The sequence below is a fragment of the Onthophagus taurus genome, chromosome 2 (genome assembly GCF_036711975.1).
Source record: "Onthophagus taurus isolate NC chromosome 2, IU_Otau_3.0, whole genome shotgun sequence".
In the NCBI taxonomy this organism is placed as follows: Eukaryota; Metazoa; Arthropoda; class Insecta; order Coleoptera; family Scarabaeidae; genus Onthophagus; species Onthophagus taurus.
Genome location: NC_091967.1, coordinates 2,777,970 through 2,801,213, shown reverse-complemented (window position 1 = coordinate 2,801,213; position 23,244 = coordinate 2,777,970). Strand labels below are relative to the sequence as shown.

Below are 23,244 nucleotides of genomic sequence, written 5' to 3'. Positions count from 1 at the left end.
CTTCAACTGCAACATCAGGGTGATATTCAAATATGGGGCTCAAGAATATTATTCAGGGTTTGTTCAAACGAAATTATAGTAATGTTGTTAAAATTACGATTAAGGACGCTTTTGGAAAATATTTATTGTTGACTAACACTGGAACTTGTGGAGTATTAATGCTTATTGGTGATATCGCACAACAAGAAATTGAATACCAAAGGCATATGTTACCTGAAAGATACGATTGGACTAGACTGTGTAAGTAGTTTTTTCTTTTATTAAATATGATAAGATAATTAAGGTATTTATATTAGTTTTTTTGTGTTAAGCCCTGCCCATTCTTTAATTTTAAAGTTGTACACTTATTGAGTGTAAAATATTTAATTTAAGGGCGAATGACATTGGTTGGATTTGGTTATGGTCCACTACATCATTTTTTTTATACCGGAATAGCTAAAATATGGCCTCAAAAAACGTTACAAACAGTTGGAAAAAAACTTTTAGCGGATCAATTTATAATGAGCCCTGTTTGTATTAGTTTTCTTTTTTATGGTGTGGGTTTGTTAGAAGGAAATACTTTCAGGGAATGTGCCACCGAGTTACAACAAAAATTTCTTGAAGTTTACACGGTAAGTATAATTTTTTCTTATGATATTGAATAAAGAATAAATTTTCGAATTAGGTTGATTGGTGCGTTTGGCCGCCAGTGCAATTCGTAAATTTCTATTTCCTCCCACTCAAATATCAGGTTCTTTATATAAATACAGTAACAATGCTGTATAACATCTTTTTGTCATATATGAAACATAGAGAAACAGCACAAAGAAATTTAGAAATTTACGAAAATGAAAAGGGGAGAAAAAAGGAATAAATCTAGTCAGTATTATCGAAGTGATTATGTAGATAGATTAAATTAATTAACAATAATAGCTACATACAGAATGTTATTAATCTTATAAATTTATTTATTTTAAATAAAGCAAGTTTAAAACATTTACATTAATTTGAATTAGCAAAATTTGATACTCCTATAAAATATGACACGTGATTATTTTAATACAATTAAAAAATTGTCCACTTTCTCAGTGTGATAAATACAAAAATAACATAAAATATACGAATGGAACTAAATACATAATTTTTTATATTATTTTTGATTTAATTGAGGCTTTTGAGTCTTCCAGAACGAGCGTCAGTAATCGCACCCCAAAGTTCTATTATTAAATCATCCGTGAATCCGAATTCTTCTAAATCGGAATTATCGACAGCCTCCGCAAAATCCATTGAGTTTTCTTTACCCACTGCTTTATCCCAAATCTGCGTTGCTAATTCAGAGTCGTTAATACCCAAGAAACTTTCTAAAATGTTGTTTATTTTTTCTACACCAATGTCCATTATATCATCCTGAAATTAAAAATGTAATTAATAAAGTTTTGATTAATAAAGCAAAATTAATACCTTAACTTCGATTTCTGCAACTCCACCGGCTTTAAACCTAAGAGTTTCTTTCCCGGATCCATAAGCTTTTTTAACATTTTTCGATGTTTTTGGAGCTATACTGTTAAAGCCACTCTTTAACGGTTCAACTAGCCTAATTGTAAATGTTGATCCTTTCGGGATTTCTTTTAAAATTTTTGCTACTTCAAAATGTCTCTTTCCTACCATGTTTTCTCCATTTAATTTTTCTATGTGATCGCCAACCTAAACAGAAATTTAACTGTATTATCAATCATTTTTATGTTTTAATTTAATTCACTTAATTCCAATATAATCAAAGATAAACCAAGAAAAAAGTCTTATTTACCTGTATATGAGGAATATTTCCGATAATAGATCCCTCTTTAATCCGTTTGATAAACGCATATCCAGCTCCATTATCCGTAATTGTCAAACCGAGTGCGTCTTCAGTTTTGATGAGTTCCACCTCCTTCGGTCGCCCTGGAAGAAAGTACCTGACTTGTAACATGCTCAGAACGCACACTTTTTCTTATTATCATTATAGTCACGTGGGTACTTGGTCGTCTCTTATCTCCCTCTCCACGCATATCAACGTTTAATTAATAGGTTTTTATAAGAAGCCCCCGAGAGATAACGTACGCGTTATCGAAATGTTTGTTCAAAGAATAACGATGAGTAACTTTTCTATCTTGTAATAATTGTTTTGGTATTTTCAAGACAAACGATAAATTTAAGTGGATCATATTTTGCTTTGGTTTATCTCTTTGTTTAGCTGAACAAAATATCTTATTATCTATTCCCCGTTGTTTTTTTGAAAACAATTTATAAAAAGTGACAGCAAATTAATTTTTTTAACAACATCGTCACGTAATTACTAAAAATTGAACCTAATCAACCTTGAATATTCCATCGTCGTTCTCGAAAAGGTTGTAAAGCCGAAAGGTTCGGCCGTTTTGGGAGGTGTGGTTCGATCGTACTGGTCAAGCGAGTTCATCGCATTCTTCATCCTCTAGCAGACGTTCCACTTCGTCTGGCGAAGAGCGTGACCTGCTCTCCTCCAATTCCTAAGTTTTTTCTTTTTATCTTGCTTGTACGTCGGTCTCCCGCACGCACGCAAAAAAGCCTCACGTTCCAGTACAAAAGGAATATTCCACGAATGATTCGACATGATTGTCGCAACACCATAACGATTTCGTCATTTGCGAATCGTACTACACGATGTGACACGCCAACTCGTATCTCCGTTCGGAATCGAAAATTGCTATCTCACCATTAACAATTTTCTACGCGTGATGAAAACGGAATTGTGCCTGAATTAGAATTTTGAAAAAGAATAAGGGGTGAAATTTCTAAAGATTCTTTTAGAAGTGAAACTATTCCAACGTTCGACCGAATTCTCTTTTTAGTAGTACATTCACTATTATGTAACAATGGGTAATCTTAGTACTACTAATAAATTGCAAAACCAGTGTTTAATTTAAACAAAAAGATGATTGCATAAGTGTTTGGTTTCAATAAGATAAAAGGAGTTAATAGTAAATGTATTCTTTAAAGATATTCTTTTTTTTATTTTTTTGAACTTTGACATTTTATGCTTTACTTTCTATTTTCTGCATCACATCTATTGTTATGTCAAAATTTGTGGAGAGAGTCGTAGAAACAACTTTGTATAGATTTTAAGTAAAAAATCGAATCTAAATGGATAAAAATGGACTAAAGAACAAAACACGAATGGAATTGATCAGGGCACGTGACCTGTTGCAAGGATGAACTAAGAAACTGCTTGAGTGGAGCCCGAGATTGGAAAAGAACAGTATCAAAAGAATTAAAACAAATTGCGTGCAAGATAGAGAATTGGACAAAAATGAGGGAAGCCTATGTACAGGGTGTCCAAATTTCGATGAGTTTGCAGGGTATCTCAGTTATTATGAAAGATAGAAAGTTGCGGTTTTCGCGAACCTGAGCTACTTTTTTGTGAAACTTACAATGCCGCAAACCAAATTTTCATAGACCTCTTCGTTTTTGATATACAGGGTGTGTTTCAAAATTTACGATTTTCAGACACCTCCTGTATCTCGGCTATCCGGAAATGTAAAAACTGGTTCTAATAGATTTTTTCACGTAGAATCCAATGCTGCACGTAGAATTTTTCTAGTCATCACGGTTTTTGAGTTATAAAGAGTTAAGTATTTTAGAAGTTGAGTATTTAGTATTTGAGTTGTGTTTATAACTCAAAAACCGTGATGACTAGAAAAATTCTACGTGCACCATTGGATTCCACGTGAAAAAATCTATCAGAACCCGTTTTTACTTTTTTACTAAGTTTCCGGATAGCCGAGATACGGGGGGTGTCCGAAAATCGTAAATTTTGAAATACTCCCTGTATATCAAAAACGAAGAGGTCTGGGTACACCTGTACACCCTGTACAGGTGTCCAAATTTCGATGGGTTTGCAGGGTATCTCAGTTATTATGAAAGATAGAAAGTTGCGGTTTTCGCGAACCTGAGCTACTTTTTTGTGAAACTTACAATGCCACAAACCAAATTTTCATAGACCTCTTCGTTTTTGATATACAGGGAGTATTTCAAAATTTACGATTTTCAGACACCCCCCGTATCTCGGCTATCCGGAAACTTAGTAAAAAAGTAAACACGGCTTATAATAGATTTTTTCACGTAGAATCCAATGATGCACGTAGAATTTATCACGGTTTTTGAGTTATAAACACAACTTAGGTTTTTTTAAATGGAACCACCTATATTTTATTTTTTTATTGAACTAGAATTTTTTCAAGCTTTTCAATGATATATAATACTCTATACTTACCTTTATAATTAACCTCGAAATTAAAAAAACCACATTATTTTATAAGTAGGCTATGATAAATTAAGTGATCGCGTTGCTAGAATACCAGAATAAACAAAGAATTTTGAAAATACTATAATATTAATTATTGACTTATTAAAAAAATGTATGTATTAAATTTTGTTTGCTAAAAAAAAACATAGTTATGGGATGTTGCTGTAAATGTGAAAAAGCATCAGTTACAGCAATTTTCAATTCCAATTTTGATCGATTCTGGGTGCTATATACCTGATTCTTGATATATCTCCATAAAAAGAAGTCCAAAATAGGTAAATCAGGGGATCTTGCTGGCCATCGCGTTGGACCATGTGTGCCTATCCACCTACCAGGAAATTCTGCAGTTAGGTAGCGACTCACTAACTGCGCATTATGAGCGGGAGCTCCGTCCTGCTGAAAATAAAATTATTTAGCCGAATAAGAGGATGGCCTCTTGCAAGATGGCCAAATAGCGATTAGCGCAAAGGTTTCCTTCAAATATTTTGTAAACAATTCGTGGCCCAATAATAAAACATGCCACGCTAAAACCAAATTTTCCTTGACGCTCCCGCTCAATTACAATATGTTGGTTTTCTTGATGCCAATGCCTGTTATTATGACGATTATAGATTCCTGTGCTGGTAAAATATGCCTCATCAGACCATATAATAGAGGAACTAAATTCAATATTATTTTGTGTATGGTTCAAATACCAGTTACAGAATTCCAAACGTCGTTCAGCATCTCCCGGCTGTAAGTGGTGAACTATTTGTTCTTTGTAGGGTTTATATTTATACTTTTTTAGAATCGCACAGGCTGTCGATTTTTTAATTCCAACTTAACATTCAATTTCCCTACATGATGTTTTAGGTGCGGCTTCCACACATCCTAACACGGTAATTTCATTGTTATTCCGATTTTCTTTATTATATTTTTTTGGCCTGGGCATCAAAAAACTTCCATAATTGATCAAATTACGCTTTATTCGCAAAAAAATTTTTGAATTTGGTTGCCCTCTTTCTGGATATCTGAAGTGAACCAATCTGCTAATAAAATGTTATTGCTGATATACACGGTGTGTTAACTCAGTACGTATAAGAAAAGACAGATATTTAATGGGTACCACGGACGGCTAGATGGCACTGTAAGCACAAATTGCTTAAAGTCCCTAGATTTACAAAGTACCGCGGTTTGCCGCCATTTTGAAAGTCAAGCGGGAACTTTAAAACTATGTCATTCTGACATTACATTTCATTGATGACATTACGCCAAAATTCCTTTCATTTTTTCTCGTGGTACTCTGAAGAGTCGAAAGTGCATGCGTTTTGTTGCAGACAAAACGAAGTGAAAACAAAATTCAAATTTTCACCAGTCAACATGAAAATGATACCTTTACTGTTATCATTTTCATGTTGACTGGTGGAAGTTGAAATCAATAATTAATAACCATTAACTGAATAAAAATACTTTTAAATTTCGCGCTTTATTAAAAGTAGTAGGTACCACAGACCACTAGAGGCGTTGAAATCAATTTGACCGAAAAAATAGTGGGGAGTAATGCTTCTATATATATATATTTATATTATTTTTCTATGCTGATATATGTTGCATTCTACCTATTTATGTATAATTCAGCAGCTTGATTAACATTTTCATTTGCATGAATGTAACATGCTAGCATGTCATATTTTTCATAATTTTCATAGCGCTCCATTAAGGCCCACTTTTACCACCTCTTGATAAATTTATCAAATAGATAATTACCATGGTTACAGCGGTTTTAAGCGCTCTCATTGGCTAAGAGCGCCAATCTATCTATCGGTTAAATTTATCAAGAGGTAGTAAAAGTGGGCCTAAGTTAAGTTAATTAAAGGTAATTAAGTAACACACGACTTATTGTTAGCACAAAATTCAAAATTAAGTTTGACAGTAATTAACTATATTTACTTTGTTTATTCCGGTATCCTAGCAACGCGATCACTTAATAGACAACCTAAGCCTTGACGCAACAGAGATGGGCGGAGCTTATATCGACTCCAAACATTTTCATAGCCAAGTGTGTTGCTAACGGTAAATCACCATATACAATTTTTCAATTAGTGTTAAAATAAAATAAACTAAGTGACTTTTTATGACATTTCAAATGACATTTTTATTACGGTTTATCATTAGCAACTGTGGTTAGCAACGAAATTGTTTGGAGTCGATATAAGCTCCGCCCATCTCTGTGACGTCAGGCTAGGCAGTCTATTTATCATTGCCTACTTATAAAATAATTTATTTTTCAATTTCGAGGTTAATTATAAAGGTAAGTATAGAGTATTATATTCATGAAAAGCTTTGAAAAGCTTGAAAAAAATCCAGTTCAATAAAAAAATAAAATATAGGTGGTTCCATTTAAAAAAACCTAAGTTGTGTTTATAACTCAAAAACTGTGATGACTAGAAAAATTCTGCGTGCACCATTGGATTCTCTGTGAAAAAATCTATTAGAACCCGTTTTTACTTTTTTACTAAGTTTCCGGATAGCCGAGATACGTGGGGTGTCTGAAAATCGTAAATTTTGATATACTCCCTATATATCAAAAACGAAGAGGTCTATGAAAATTTGGTTTGCGGCATTATAAGTTTCACAAAAAAGTAGCTCAGGTTCGCGAAAACCGCAACTTTCTATCTTTCATAATAACTGAGATATCCTGCAAACCCATCGACATTTGGACACCCTGTACAATAGTGGACGTTAAGGGCTGGAGGATGGGCTTGAAATGAGACACGTTAGTAGTTATCATTTTGCAAGGTTTCCAAGTATCGTTTCTGCAAACGGAAACTGCCGTACATAGTTATTTTTCTTCAATACTTCAATCACCATGATTTTATAGGGATGAAAGCAGCGGTCCAAGTGAATGTTCCTAAATTGAACGTGAGTATTATCGCTGTATACTCTCTAGAAGAAGTTAGCATCTAGTTATATGTTGCATACTTCATATCAGAAGAATTGATAAACCTTAAGCAGAGTCGTTCCTTCATTCGCCACACAATTCTTTGCTTAATTCGAATCTCATACCTTATTGTGTGTAATTTATTAATATTAGTAACAATATGATCACTACACAGTTTGATGTAGTATTAATGAATAATTTCTTTAAAGTTCTCATTACTCACCTTTTTTGTGTGCAAATATGAAATCTTCTAAACCAATTTGAGCTCCCAATAATTTCTTCATGTCGACTTTGTATGTATTTAACGTGCAAAATAGTACCTGAAACAATACACGTAATTGGTATTTATTGTGAAACGTTAACGACTATCCCAAACGCATTGTTTTCGTTGAAGAAGAAAGTTACTATCGCTAACGGTATTAGCTCAAGAGAAAAAATGGAATCTCTTCTAAGGTACCTATTAGTTGATCTCGAACTTGTAAGTTATTTACGTTCTAAACTTAGTTTACAGATTGTAAAAGTCTTTTAAACGATCTTATTATAATAAAAGCATTTATTAGTTTAAAAGGCGTTTACATACATGTGTTAAAAATTAATTAAAACTAACGGTTTATTGAGTGCAGATAAATTAAAAAAAAAAAAAAAAACATTAAGTACCGTCCAAACTTAACGGTTACTGGTTGATATTAGTAAGAGCTTAATTACTTAGGTTTACCGTTCATTGATAAGCTCCTTTCTCAATACTAAACGCTGCTATGCATTTCCTAAAAGATGTCAGTTAGAGACACCGTTATAACACCAATTGATGACGGTTTATCATTGTTAAATTTTTTTATTATGAAGAATAAATTTTCGCATTGCTACAAATTTGAACTTTCATTTAGAGGTCAACACAAAGTAGTGAAAATAACACGAAAAAATTGTCGTTTTAACAAATCGATTCTGGTCGTTACATCCGGATATTCACCTACCGCACTTCCTGTTTCAAAGCGCGCACCAAATAAAAGAAGATAGATGGTAGTCCACGTTGCATAGAATAATAATTCCATATTAGCGTGCAATGTAAAATGAATATTCTTTTTCGTCGTCGTATACATACAAAATGATAAATGGTTCAATTAACATGATTATAGAGGAGTGAGAAGGTTCTTTTCTTTAAATCAATTATTACCTCGTTAATTCTAATTTTCTTCCGGCGGTCTCCATGAGCTAAGAGGTAAATGTTTGAACAACCCGTACATTCCAACGGTTGTAATTTTCCCAATGTATTCTCGAAGCCAATTACGCATAAATTATGCTAACCATAATTTAATTTCTTGCTAATGTGACTTCATGCCACCACGTCAAAGATAGTTCTTTGAACTGCAGATGTTAATAACGTCTTATAACTTCAAAATAATTATTGAAATCGCTATAGTGGAATATATATAAATAAATCAGATGTAATAGAGATTACTTCTTTGAAAGATTTACGATAAGTAAAGATAATTAGGTATGTTTTGTGGCGATTACAAGATGCAACTTACACGCAATGGTCACTTTTATTTCTGCAGATTGCAAAAACTAGCTACTTGTATGGAAGTTCAAGGTGTTCTACGAAACTGAGAGATAAAATATACGCATTAAAATTAACTACCTCGATCCATTACAGATAGGAATTAAAATTTATCCCGTCTTAAGATAAATTAAGTGATTTTCATTTTCATACCTTGTTAATATTATTATTAAATCGATTCCACTTAAACTGATTCTGATAGAGAAAGAAAGCAAAATAAATTTGTTGGTACCATTAAAGGTGTGATTGCCAACACCTGACCTTTGAAACGTTTTTTTATAACTAATTGGTTATTATTACAACACTAGCAAATAAAATTGATTTAATAGACCTTTGATTCTGACAAAAAAATTGTACAATTTGTTATAATGCAGAATCGTAACGATGCTGCCAATCATAAGCCTCGTTAAACTACATAATCATCTCTACGCTTTATTATCTAGCCTCATTATAAACCACATTAAGCCGATATCTCTTTAAGTTCACTTCGTATCTTTCTTGATCCATCTGTAATCTGCATTTACAACAACTGTCCCATCAGCAACGTTAGTTTTGTTATGTTGAAGTGGTCGAACTCCAAACGAAGTTTAACCAAGCTACAAAAACCTAATAATAGCCTTGCGCCGATTCAATTAAATTTAATGCCGGTTTAATATCAAGGTTATCCAACCAATCACTTACGCCTATAACAACTCGTTTCTTTCGGACTCGATTCCACTTAATAGATGCATTCATCCGTTTGTTACTTATTAAAAAAAATATATACAAAAATCCAAGTCAAGTTAGTTAAATAAAATTATTTTTAGATGGTTTTTTAAATAATTTACGAAACGAAACGATGTCACGTGAAGAGATGCACATCAGTTTACGGTACTTTGCCCCGACAATAAAATAACTACCGATAGACCACTATCCTGACTAACTGTAAAATTAAACACGCTTCACACGTGTCCATCCATACCTTCAAACGTATTCCAAACGTAATTAAATGCAGAGCGAATCAGTGTTGCGACAACGAAATCTGATGACCACTGTTAATAATCCTATTACAAATAATAAAAATTGCATAAACGCAAAATTAATATTTATTAAGCTAATTTTATAATATTAAACTATTGTTTATTACGTTTTATTTACCAGGTATCAATTAACATTCAGAACATTGCGTCTCATTGTTTTCTTTATTAGTTCCAGGTCATTGAACAACAATATTCAATTTGTTATTACAATTTCATCTGATTCAATTATTATTATTATTACTATATCAGTTACATTGCAAGTAAATAAGATATGTATTGATGAAACGATTACACAATCATCAAATAGTAGATTGTTGTTAAATGTATAGCGAGAAAGTTATAACATGGTTGCGTCATAAAACTACGATCGAAACCTTGAATCGTTGTGTTTTTCTTGTTTGTAACGCATCCATAAAGTGTAGGTGTGTGTGTGATGTCGAACGATACAATATCGTTCATTTTATATAAAAAAACAAGGTAGTTGTATTAAGATTTTCCTTGATATAATTAAAGATAATAGTCATATAGGTTTTTCACCCATCATCATCATATCAAAATTATTTTATTGACTATTAGAACGAAAAAGAGAATTTTGACAAAAAAGTCTAGAACTTACAAATGTCCGAATGTTTCTAGGTCTTGGTCTAGTGTCAGTTCTAGTATTGCAATAGCACTATCACTAGAACTAACACAAGACCTAGAACTAGAATCATTCGGATTTAGCCGCATGTCTTTCAAGACGGCTAAACCCGAATGATTCTAGTTCTAGGTCTTGTGTTAGATTTAGTGATATTGGTAGGTAGCGCTAGTTAGCATAAGATATCACTATGTTGCATGTTTTTATTGCACTAAAACGAGAACTAACACTAGACCTAGAACTAGAAACATTCGGGTTTAGCCGCACGTCTCTCAAGACGGCTAAACCCGAATGATTCTAGTTCTAGGTCTTGTGTTAGTTCTAGTGATATTGGTAGGTAGCACTAATTAGCATAAGATATCACTATGTTGCATGTTTTTATTGCACTAAAACGAGAACTAACACTAGACCTAGAACTAGAAACATTCGGGTTTAGCCGCACGTCTCTCAAGACGGCTAAACCCGAATGATTCTAGTTCTAGGTCTTGTGTTAGTTCTAGTGACAGTGGTAGGTAGCGCTAGTTAGCATAAGATATCACCATGTTGCATGTTTTTATTGCACTAAAACTAGAACTAACACTAGACCTAGAACTAGAAACATTCGGGTTTAGCCGCACGTCTCTCAAGACGGCTAAACCCGAATGATTCTAGTTCTAGGTCTTGTGTTAGTTCTAGTGATATTGGTAGGTAGCACTAATTAGCATAAGATATCACTATGTTGCATGTTTTTATTGCACTAAAACGAGAACTAACACTAGACCTAGAACTAGAAACATTCGGGTTTAGCCGCACGTCTCTCAAGACGGCTAAACCCGAATGATTCTAGTTCTAGGTCTTGTGTTAGTTCTAGTGATATTGGTAGGTAGCACTAATTAGCATAAGATATCACTATGTTGCATGTTTTTATTGCACTCAAACGAGAACTAACACTAGACCTAGAACTAGAAACATTCGGGTTTAGCCGCACGTCTCTCAAGACGGCTAAACCCGAATGATTCTAGTTCTAGGTCTTGTGTTAGTAGTTCTAGTGACAGTGGTAGGTAGCGCTAGTTAGCATAAGATATCACCATGTTGCATGTTTTTATTGCACTAAAACGAGAACTAACACTAGACCTAGAACTAGAAACATTCGGGTTTAGCCGCACGTCTCTCAAGACGGCTAAACCCGAATGATTCTAGTTCTAGGTCTTGTGTTAGTTCTAGTGATATTGGTAGGTAGCACTAATTAGCATAAGATATCACTATGTTGCATGTTTTTATTGCACTCAAACGAGAACTAACACTAGACCTAGAACTAGAAACATTCGGGTTTAGCCGCACGTCTCTCAAGACGGCTAAACCCGAATGATTCTAGTTCTAGGTCTTGTGTTAGTAGTTCTAGTGACAGTGGTAGGTAGCGCTAGTTAGCATAAGATATCACCATGTTGCATATTTTTATTGCACTAAAACGAGAACTAACACTAGACCTAGAACTAGAAACATTCGGGTTTAGCCGCACGTCTCTCAAGACGGCTAAACCCGAATGATTCTAGTTCTAGGTCTTGTGTTAGTTCTAGTGACAGTGGTAGGTAGCGCTAGTTAACATAAGATATCACCATGTTGCATGTTTTTATTGCACTAAAACTAGAACTAATACAAGACTTAGAACTAGAAACATTCGGGTTTAGCCGCACGTCTCTCAAGACGGCAAAACCCGAATGATTCTAGTTCTAGGTCTTGTGTTAGTTCTAGTGATATTGGTAGGTAGCACTAATTAGCATAAGATATCACCATGTTGCATATTTTTATTGCACTAAAACGAGAACTAACACTAGACCTAGAACTAGAAACATTCGGGTTTAGCCGCACGTCTCTCAAGACGGCTAAACCCGAATGATTCTAGTTCTAGGTCTTGTGTTAGTTCTAGTGATATTGGTAGGTAGCACTAATTAGCATAAGATATCACTATGTTGCATGTTTTTATTGCACTCAAACGAGAACTAACACTAGACCTAGAACTAGAAACATTCGGGTTTAGCCGCACGTCTCTCAAGACGGCTAAACCCGAATGATTCTAGTTCTAGGTCTTGTGTTAGTAGTTCTAGTGACAGTGGTAGGTAGCGCTAGTTAGCATAAGATATCACCATGTTGCATGTTTTTATTGCACTAAAACGAGAACTAACACTAGACCTAGAACTAGAAACATTCGGGTTTAGCCGCACGTCTCTCAAGACGGCTAAACCCGAATGATTCTAGTTCTAGGTCTTGTGTTAGTTCTAGTGACAGTGGTAGGTAGCGCTAGTTAGCATAAGATATCACCATGTTGCATATTTTTATTGCACTAAAACGAGAACTAACACTAGACCTAGAACTAGCAACTTTCGGGTTTAGCCGCACGTCTCTCAAGGCGGCTAAACCTGAATGATTCTAGTTCTAGGTCTTGTGTTAGTTCTAGTGACAGTGGTAGGTAGCGCTAGTTAGCATAAGATATCACCATGTTGCATGTTTTTATTGCACTAAAACGAGAACTAACACTAGACCTAGAACTAGAATCATTCGGGTTTAGCCGTCTTGAGAGACGTGCGGCTAAACCCGAATGTTTCTAGTTCTAGGTCTTGTGTTAGTTCTAGTGACAGTGGTAGGTAGCGCTAGTTAGCATAAGATATCACCATGTTGCATGTTTTTATTGCACTAAAACGAGAACTAACACTAGACCTAGAACTAGAAACATTCAGGATTAGCCGCACGTCTCTCAAGACGGCTAAACCCGAATGATTCTAGTTCTAGGTCTTGTGTTAGTTCTAGTGATATTGGTAGGTAGCACTAATTAGCATAAGATATCACCATGTTGCATATTTTTATTGCACTAAAACTAGAACTAACACTAGACCTAGAACTAGAAACATTCGGGTTTAGCCGCACGTCTCTCAAGACGGCAAAACCCGAATGATTCTAGTTCTAGGTCTTGTGTTAGTTCAAGTGACAGTGGTAGGTAGCGCTAGTTAGCATAAGATATCACTATATTGCATGTTTTTAGTATACTAAAACTACAACTAACACTAGACCTAGAACTAGAAATATTCGGGTTTAGCCGTGCGTCTTCAGATGCACGGCTAAACCTGGTACTTTCTGGTTCTAGGTCTAGTGTTAGTTCTAGTTTTACACTATCACTAGAATTAACACTAGACCTAGAACTAGAATCATTCGGGCTTAGCCGTCTTGAGAGACGTGCGGCTAAACCCGAATGTTTCTAGTTCCATAGATATATATATTTGTATATTGTCTCTTAAATAAAATTCACTGTAGATTCGGCACATTTATTGATTAATAGGTTGATATTGGTTTAGATCAGCTATGTTATGGGTTTTTGATGGTTTCAATTTCTATACGATTTAATTACGATTTTTAATGAGATTTCATGATGAAGTTTCAATAAGGTAAACAATTATTTTGTTTTCAATTGGTTTCGCATAAATGAGAACTAAAGAGAATCAATTCGAGTTGTCGCTTAAAATATTAAATGTGCCTTGAAAGTGTTAAAGAACATCTTGATTTAACGAAATAAAAAGTAGATTTTATTGATGAGTGAATGTTAATTTTTCGTTTAGAAAATCCTGAACTGACCCGTTTTAAGTGGGTCAATGTGCAAAAAGGAATGTTGGAAGCCTTTCAAATACTTGAAACAACACATTTAAAAAACAATTTCCTTGTAGATAAAAAAAATCAAACACTTTTTTATTACGCAACTCAATTCAAAATCATATGTATTGTTTTAAACGTTTAATACTGATAAGTGCGTTCTCAAAAGCAATCAATTTCGATAAGATTTAACGTTCGATATCGTGACGTTAGACAAAAGAGGCGATTTATTTTTAATGCTACCATAATACGCATTGTTGACGATTCGGTTAAAAAGATCTACATTCACTAAAATTACTTTCCCTGGCATTTCATTCAGATCTAATCGTTGCAAAGGATACGAAATTGACATTTTGTCTTGCCACTGTTCTAGTTGAATCGTGCTGAACTAACTTGGTAACGACACGATTTCGAATGATAGTTCAAACTTAAGAATGTAGAGATTATTTCCTTTCTATAAGAAGAAAATGTAACGATAAGTTTCGGTGTCTTGACTTTCTTAATACAAAGTTCTCTATAATTTTTATTCATTGTAATGTGCTAATTTGATAAAAAGTCGATCAATAAAAAGAACTCTAAAATTTATTTAAGTCAATTACTGCAGTTGTTCAAAATTTGATCTGATAAGACTTAACTGTAATTGACGGGCTTAACTAATAATGCCTATCATCTATCGCAATAGATAGATAGATAAACATTTTAGGGTCTTAATGTTGTCAGAATGTAACGTATGTTGTTTTAAATTATAAAACCCTTTAATTGTTAATCATTAAGAATTAAATGATGTAATAATTATGTACTAATTATGCTTATCTACCGCCGCATAAGATAAGTAAAGTAAAGACTTACTTCGGATACATTAAACTCGAAATGTTCAGCGATTTTTTCGTAAAGTTCCTTGACGTTTGAAAATCCCGAAATAAATCCGGTAGGGCTCCCATGGGCGAGCTGGCAATGAAAAACCAATTGGGGTTTTCCAATAGGACTCGTGGGCTCGTTACTATACTGTTTTTGGTATGCTTGGTTGTTCTTCGTCACGTTGTTATTGTCCAGTGTTTCCATCGGGGGTACCGATGGTTGAACTTTCTTGTTCTTTTTAAACATTTTCACTTTAAAATTGCCACTATTAATTTATACAATTTAAAATTAAAATAATTATACACCAGTTTTCCCTCCGCGGACTTGAACCAAACTGAATCTAAACCTTTTTGATACACATAGAGCGTGCGTATCGAATTATCTATCCATTATCGGTTGTTATCTACTTGACAACACATTTTTTTGTTCTTACTACAATTATAATTGCGGCGAATTTTTGTAACGTTTTATACCGCACCGACACTCTACAAACACTGCTCTCGTGCTGCTATCCGATTGAGTACTGCACAAACGACGGCGTATCTACCAACAGGTGCTGGTTCCGTGCTGGATGGAGAGTATGGAGAAGGTCGGTCGTGGAGGCAACGTTCGGGTTTTGCTTCTTCCGGTGGGGCAATGGATTCGGTTCGGACCTAATTCGTGTGGAACCCGCAATTTCTTTTAATCAAGGAGGAAGTCGAGGGAATGATGATTTATCACTACAAATGAGTGGTTGTTCGTCAATGAGAATCTCACAGGAAAAATTATTATGATGAATTAAGTTGTACCTCAAGAATTTAATTAAAAAATAATCTCAAATAATTATAATTTTATTTAAAACCATACACGCGTTAGATATTAATAATTATCACCCAAAAGTTATCTAGATTTTTGTAATCTAATTTTATTCGATTCAAACGCCTTATCAGGAAAGTTTTTTTTGGTTATCCATCAAGTACAATGATTGAAAAAAATAAATTAATTTAATAAGATTGTTATGCTGAATTAAAAAAAAAACAGTATTATTAACTTTGGGTAGATTATCAATTAATATCTAAAGTTAGATGGAATTATTGAAAAAGTTGGAACTCATATTTAAAACAATGTTAATTTGGTATAAGATGACAGATTTAATTATTGCTTGTTTAAATTGAGTCCAAAAAGTAAATAAAACAAAACCAGTATTAAATAAGTTTATTTTAATATCAAATAAACATAAATTAATATCAATCAGTTGCTGCCACATACTTCACAAAAATCAATACATCATCTTTATTTATATACATACATTTGCACCTTAATTATTTCAAAAATTCATCTCCAAACAATGTTTTATTCACAAAATTATAATTAAACCTATTTTTGTCTTTATAAAAAAAATCAACAAAGTAGTAACAATAATAAATAACTAAATCTAATTTGAAGAATAATAATTATTTATGAAAAAGCCTTTTTGTTTGATAAATTATTTCTGGTCCATCATACTCATAATGATCGGTCCAAAACCAATTTGGTGGTTTGATTTGTTGCAATTTAAATAAAGATCCTCCCAAACACTCTTTAACCATAAAGTAAGTACATTCTCGAACATCATCACCACCTTCCCTTTTCGAATATGGAGGTGATAATATATCTAAGAAAGCAGCTGGGCCCCCAATGCTTTCAATTTCGTGAATGTTTCTTGAAACTGGTTCTAACATACAAACGTCTGACTCATTATCCATGATGATATCAGGATCTTTTGTAGCATTTATTACACAATTATTAAGGATATCATTTACAGAGAAGCTTGTTATTCGAATTTGTCCCATTAACACTTTAACAAGACCAAACATTTGGGGATGATCATGTAAAGGGATTTTCATTCCTGGTCTTAGTATAAAAATTCCCATCGTTAATAAATCATTCTCAAATATGTTTATGTAAGAAACGGGGGCCTTATCGGGTGTAACCCATAAAGCATCCGATTTAAATTTTGGATCTAAACTTACATCAGCTGCAGTTGTACATTTTAAGAGGTTACGTAGTAATTCTAAATTAGTGGGAAAACCTTCGGTATTTGTAAAGGTATGAAGTGCTTGGCGTAAAACGTTATTTATTTGGCTCACAACCATATCTTAAGTAAACTATTTACGTTAAGTGAAGAAAACTAAAAACTGACAGCTGTCAAAAAAATAACCTAACTTCACAACAATTCAATCAAATTTAATATCAAAATTCAAATTTTTATAATAAATAGGTTTGTTATTTAAATACATTATTAATTGAGTGTAATTAGAAAATACTAATAAATTTATTATGTTAAAAATTAAATTGATTAATTAAAATTCGTTGTGGCGCCATCTATGAAGTTTTTAAATAGTCTGTTTTAAATTTTGAGGTTATACATGTGATCTAAAATAAATCAAAATATAGAAGAATGGCAAAAATAAAGAAAAAATCTCGTTCTACTGCAGAAAAGGCGAATAAAAAGGAAGTAAAAAAGAAATTAAATCCATTTGAAGTGCATGTAAATAAAGAAAAATTAAAAGTGTTAGGAAAACGGTCTAAAAATGATCGGGGTCTTCCAGGAGTTTCACGAGAGAAAGCAATAAACAAGCGTAAACACACATTATTACAAGAGTACAAGTTACAAAATAAATCAAATAAATTTATTGATAAACGCATAGGTGAAAAAAATAAAAATTTAAATGAAGAAGATAAATTTATAGCAAGGTATGCTAAATTAAGAGCAAAAAGTGATAAAAAATCACGTTTTAACCTAGCAGACGAAGTATTAACCCATCGAGGACAAGTTTTGAGTGAAATTGAAAAGTTTGAAGATAATCATTCAGAGGATGACAGCGATGATGATGTAAAAGGGGGACTTCAATCTGATTTTGTGGAAAAAGCTCATTTTGGTGGTGGAATTTTTGAGAAAGGTACAAAAGATGGGGCTAAATCCCATAAAGACTTAATAGACCAGTTAATAGCGGAATCTAAAAAAAGAAAAGCTGAAAAACAAAAATTAAAAGAGCAAACATTAGAATTAACCGAAAAATTAGACTCCGAATGGAAAGATTTAATCCCTTTGGTAAATAAAAAGACTAAAAACGATGAAATCGAAAAGCCTAAAGTGGATGATTTCGACAAAGTTATGCGAGAATTGAAATTTGAAGCTCGTGGTCATCCTTCAGATCGATTAAAATCCGAAGAAGAGATTGCTAAAGAAGAAAAAGAAAAATTGGAGAAATTAGAAGATGAACGGTTAAAAAGAATGCACGGGGTTGATGTTACAATAAATAATAATAAAAGGCATCATGGTGCTGATGATTTAGATGATAATTTCGAATTTGAGGAGATGACTGATGCTGTATTAAGTTATGATTTTGAAGGAAAACCTAATCTTAAAATAGATAGTGAAATAAATGGGAAAAAAGTAACTGAAAATGTTGATGAAGAATCAAAAGATCAAGATGAATCTGATTCTGATAATGTTGAAAATAATGTATTAAGTGATGAAGAGGAAGATGAAGATAATTTTTCTGATTTAAAAGAGGAATCAGATGTTTCTGATGAAGAGAATTCAGATAAAGAGTTAATTGAAAGTGATCAAAATCAACATAGTTCTGAAATAGTATCTGATTTGTTGAAACGAAAAGCGATAATGGAAAAAGCTCGCGAAGAATTACCTTATACATTTAAATTACCTAAAAGTTATGAAGAATTAAATGACTTATTAATAAAAGAATCACCAGAAAGACAAAACATAATCATTGAGAGGATGATAAAGTGTAATCATCCAAGTTTAGGGGCTGCAAATAAAGAACAATTATCAACTCTTTTTATATATTTAATACAATATATAAATGATTTATCACAAAATATCAATGAAAATTGCGTTGAGACACAAACGGGGATTATTTTTAGAATTTTTTATAATTTATTACCTCACTTTTATGATTTAGCCCATTTAAATAGCGAAGCTAGCCACAAAGCAATTTTAGAAGTTATAAAAGAAAAGCATGGCGAATACAAAAAAAGTTATAAAAAATTTCCAGGACTTGAAGTGTTATTATTCTTGAAATTAATTGGACATATTTTTTCAACATCCGATTTTAAACACTCTGTTGTCACACCAAGTTTTGTATTTATTGATCAAATGCTTAATAATTGTAGAATTAGAACAGAACAAGATGTTGCGTATGGATTATTTTTATGTACTTTAGTGTTTGAGGTTAAAAAGCAATATTTTTTTTATTTATAAAATAATTTATTTAATATTTTAGTTCACGAAATTATCAAAACGTTATTTACCATCAACGCTTAATTATTTATCAGGAATCTTATATTTGTCAATTCCAAAAACCGGAATAAGAATTTTAAAAATTTCTCAACCCTTTAAAACATCCTCGAATTTATTGGTTCTTGTGAACAATCACAGCGAAGTGGATGAAACGGATTTGAAATTATCGGTTGAAAATTTAAGAAGAAAATCATCAAACAGCGACGATGTTAAAATTTCATCTTTTTATTTGAGTTTAAATTTAATTGAGGAAGTTATAAGTAATATAAGTGAACTTCCCTCCAGATACGAATTATTAATTAATATAGAAAAGTATTTAAATTTAATTCCATTGAATAATTACCCAGGAAAAGTTAAAAAGAAAGCGGAAGAAGTTATTAAATCAATTAATAAAATTAAAAACGATAGAATCATAGAATATTTAACGATTGCGAAACCACGACCGAAAGCTTTAAGACTTTACGAACCAAATATTCAAAAAATGTTTGTATTTATGCTCACTTTTATATGAAATTCACTACCCACTAAAATTCAAACTACAATTTTGAAATTTCGGTAAAATAATGCTTTATTATCAACTAAGAAATGATGAAAGTTATGTTTCCTCCCCCATGGTAGTTTATTTGATTGTCAAACTGTTAAGTAGACGCCTTGTAATGCCCCCAGTGCGACGTCATCGAAATTTTGTCCATATCAATGACTTTGATAGGGGCCGAATTATCGGTATGAAAGAGGCGGGTCTCTCATTCTGAAAGATTGGGAGAGGGCTGAATCAGGACCACACTACAATTGCTCAGATATGGTCTTCATGGTTCAAAGAAGGTATTCAGAGGCGCTAGAAGACGCACGTGAAGACCGAAGAACACAGAAGAATTTCTTCCTTTGAGCTCCTTTCATACCGTCCTTAGCTTCGGCTTCCATAAACACCTCCCCATAAAGCAGCCAGACTTGCATAGTGTCAAGAACGGGTAGGGTGAGTTCAGTAATGGAATAACACCGTCTTCAGTGATGAATCAAGGTTTTGTTTATGGGTGAATGATGGTCGTAGAAAGGTGCAGCGACATCGATGGGAAAGACGGAATTTGGGGTTCGCTCAAAGACGACACGCAGCCTTAACACCTGGGGTTATGGTTTGGGGGGCGATATGTGGTGGACGAAGGTCACTCTTTACGTTCATTTCAAACAAATTAAACGCACATCGTTACATCGACAACGTTCTAGAACCGGTGTTAGTACCTTTCATGCAAACAAGGTTCCTGGGGCAAGTTGGATTGCAGATTTTGCCCTGGCCTGCACGATCACCAGACTTGTCGCCAATTGAACATGTCTGGGATATGATGGGTTGGCGACTAAGACAACTACTCAGGCCTCCTGAGAATCTGGATGAACTTCGACACTATCTAGAAGTTGCATGGAACGAGATACCTCAGGAGGACATCGTCCACTTAATAAAGAGCATGGGTAGAAGAGTTAATGCATGCATTGCTGCGCGTAGGAAGGCAACCCACTACTAGCTTTTTCTTGAAAAATATTAATTTTCATCGTTTCTTACAATTAGTTGATAATAAAACATTATTTTATCGAAATTTCAAAATTATAGTCAAATTCTTAATGGGTTAATAATTAAATTTTAAATAAATTATTTTTTTAAGATATGATGGAAGAAGGCATAAATTACAATCGAAAGAAAAATCTGAAACTGATAAATTAATTCATAAAGTGAAAAAGGAGCGGAAAGGTGCTTTGAGAGAAATAAGAAGGGACCAAGCGTTTTTGGCGAAAGTTAAAATTAAGAAACAAATTCAAAGGTAATTAATAATAATATTAAATATTAAAGGTAAATAATTTTGTATTTTTTTTTGTAGTGATAATGAACGAAAGGATAAAGTTAAACGATTATTTGCTGAAGCTGCTATGCAACAAAGTGAACTCAATGCTTTCGATAGGAAAAAGAAAAAAAAATAAATGGTTCTATTAATTATTTTGTAATTTGACGTTTTTGAAAATATAAAAATAATTAAAATTGCAATTATTGTTTTTAATATATCTTTGACCCCCTGAATGAACAAATAAATATAATAATAATAAATGCCTTTATTAATAAGTCGCAAAAAAAAAAAATAATACATTTTTAGAAAATAGACTTATTTTCTGGACGAAGTTCAATTTGGTTATTAACCAACTGCTCTTCCACTTAATCCAGAATATACAGGGCTTCCCAAAACTCCCGGGACTAAAAAATTTGACTATCAAAATTACAGCCTGATTTCCAAGACTAAAATAATAAAGTTTAGATGCAAGTATATTATAATTTATTGTATTCTAGAATTTCTCAGAAATGTATATCTTTTATAATATGTTGAGTTACTCTACTTCCAGCTAATATCAACACAATAAATGTTTTAACAAGATTTTTAAAACAATTTTTTTTAATAATTATTTAAACACAATCTTTTTCCACAAATTACAATATTTCTGACACAATCGCATTCGTTTTTCAACCAAATCCATCCTCTCACTATTCCAAGATTCCAATTTTTTACTTCCCATTTCCACAATGAATTGTAAAGCATACAATTTTTGTTGTTTTTCAAAAATACACCTTGCATTTTTCAACTCTTCCCTTAAATTATTTTCCCTTCGAACGTAATTTTTCCATTTTAAAAAATTTACTTGCAAAATTATTCGGTTAATTCTCTCAGATTTTTCTTTCTTATTTAATGTATATTCTTTTAATTTTTTTAAATGTTTCTTCTTTAATTTTACCTTATAAAATGAATTAATTTCTGTAATTTTGAGTTTTAAACATCGTTTTCGTTCAGTAAATTTTAACCAGTTTGTAAATGTTAATTTTAAGAAGCTATATTCTTTGTGTTTTATAAAGTTTTTTAATAAATCGTTGTTGTAAATGGTTTTTATTATACAACTCGATAAATATTTTAACCATATTTTAAAACATTTCTTTTTAATTTTTTGGTTATAGAAATTAATTGAGTTTAATAATAATAAATTTTTATTTCTTTTATATGAAACGTATTTTTTTATTTTAACAAAATATTTTTTTAAAATCGATTTTTTTACTTTTTCATTCATGTAATTAATGATAAAGTATTTCTTTTTGCGCCATTTCGAATAATTATACAGATTTATCAAAGATAATTCTTTTAATCCATTTTCATAAAATCTTATTGCTTTTATCATTAAATTTCTTTTATTTTTTTTATGATGGCAATTAATCATTAATTTTTTTAAGCATTTTCGAGATATTTTTCTATCACAAAAACTTTTAATATCCTCTAATTTCCTTATTTTTTCACTTTTATATGCACTATACCTCAATAATTTATCGAAACTCTTTTGAAGCAATTTCGTATGATAATATTCATCTGTAGCGTTTAAAATAGATTTCTTCCTCATTTTATTTTCAGTATAAATCTTCCAATTATCAAAAAATTGTTTCAAAATGAACTCAACATCAATTTTTTCTTTAAGATATTCTTTTAAAACCAGCTCATTTAATCGTTTTCGTTTTTTATTAACGCCAAAAAGATACCAAGTTTTAAAAACGATTTTGTAGGTTCTCATTTTCCATTTCGATCTATAATAATTCGTAATTAAAAAAATTATCTTGAAATGTTTGAATGCCTCGTAATAAAGATACACTTCTAAAATCATCGAATTCAAAACGAAATTTTCCATTAAACATTTCCCAAAAACTCGGTAACATTTCATTTCATAAATTCGATCAAAAAATAATCGATAATAAATCTTTTTTAACTTATTATTGTAATGCGTATCTGCGATAACTTTTTGAATCCGTTTTATTTTTGATTTTAACAATAAAAGTTGAAGTATTTTAAAAGCGTTCGCTTTTAATCGAAATTCGTAATGAATTTTTGCTCTCACTTCTAGTTTTAAAAAGACATATGAGTTTGTGGTTACTTTTTTCCATATCATAAAGTATTTTCTTAAAATATTCTTATGCATTATTTATTTATTGACTTTTTTTATTGAAAAAGTCATTTATTTGTTGCCTTAGATTTAAAATTTGA

The 23,244-nt window shown here is 32.2% G+C and overlaps 4 protein-coding genes across 4 annotated transcripts; 2 read left to right on the top strand and 2 right to left on the bottom strand.

Moving 5' to 3' along the window:
- The first annotated feature begins 24 nt into the window (after nt 1-24).
- LOC111415161 (mpv17-like protein 2) lies at nt 25-975 on the top strand. Its single transcript, XM_023046706.2, has 3 exons — nt 25-240; nt 373-611; nt 665-975. Exons 1-3 carry the CDS (start codon nt 33-35, stop codon nt 851-853), a joined length of 636 nt encoding a protein of 211 aa, XP_022902474.2. The 5' UTR covers nt 25-32; the 3' UTR covers nt 854-975.
- Nucleotides 925-15,447, bottom strand: LOC111415159 (PDZ domain-containing protein GIPC-like protein kermit). The gene is made up of 5 exons (XM_023046703.2): nt 14,899-15,447; nt 7,444-7,540; nt 1,787-1,920; nt 1,441-1,683; nt 925-1,386 (listed from the first exon to the last, which is right to left on the bottom strand). Exons 1-5 carry the CDS (start codon nt 15,151-15,153, stop codon nt 1,141-1,143), a joined length of 975 nt encoding a protein of 324 aa, XP_022902471.1. The 5' UTR covers nt 15,154-15,447; the 3' UTR covers nt 925-1,140.
- A 639-nt stretch (nt 15,448-16,086) lies between these two features.
- On the bottom strand, nt 16,087-17,076 carry LOC111415160 (2-aminoethanethiol dioxygenase-like). Its single transcript, XM_023046704.2, has one exon. It carries the CDS (start codon nt 17,019-17,021, stop codon nt 16,341-16,343), a length of 681 nt encoding a protein of 226 aa, XP_022902472.1. The 5' UTR covers nt 17,022-17,076; the 3' UTR covers nt 16,087-16,340.
- A 171-nt stretch (nt 17,077-17,247) lies between these two features.
- On the top strand, nt 17,248-21,221 carry LOC111415158 (Nucleolar protein 14 homolog l(3)07882). Its single transcript, XM_023046702.2, has 4 exons — nt 17,248-19,123; nt 19,176-19,675; nt 20,845-21,000; nt 21,058-21,221. The coding sequence occupies exons 1-4, from the start codon at nt 17,327-17,329 to the stop codon at nt 21,155-21,157; spliced, it is 2,553 nt and encodes an 850-aa protein (XP_022902470.2). The 5' UTR covers nt 17,248-17,326; the 3' UTR covers nt 21,158-21,221.
- The last annotated feature ends 2,023 nt before the right edge of the window (nt 21,222-23,244 follow it).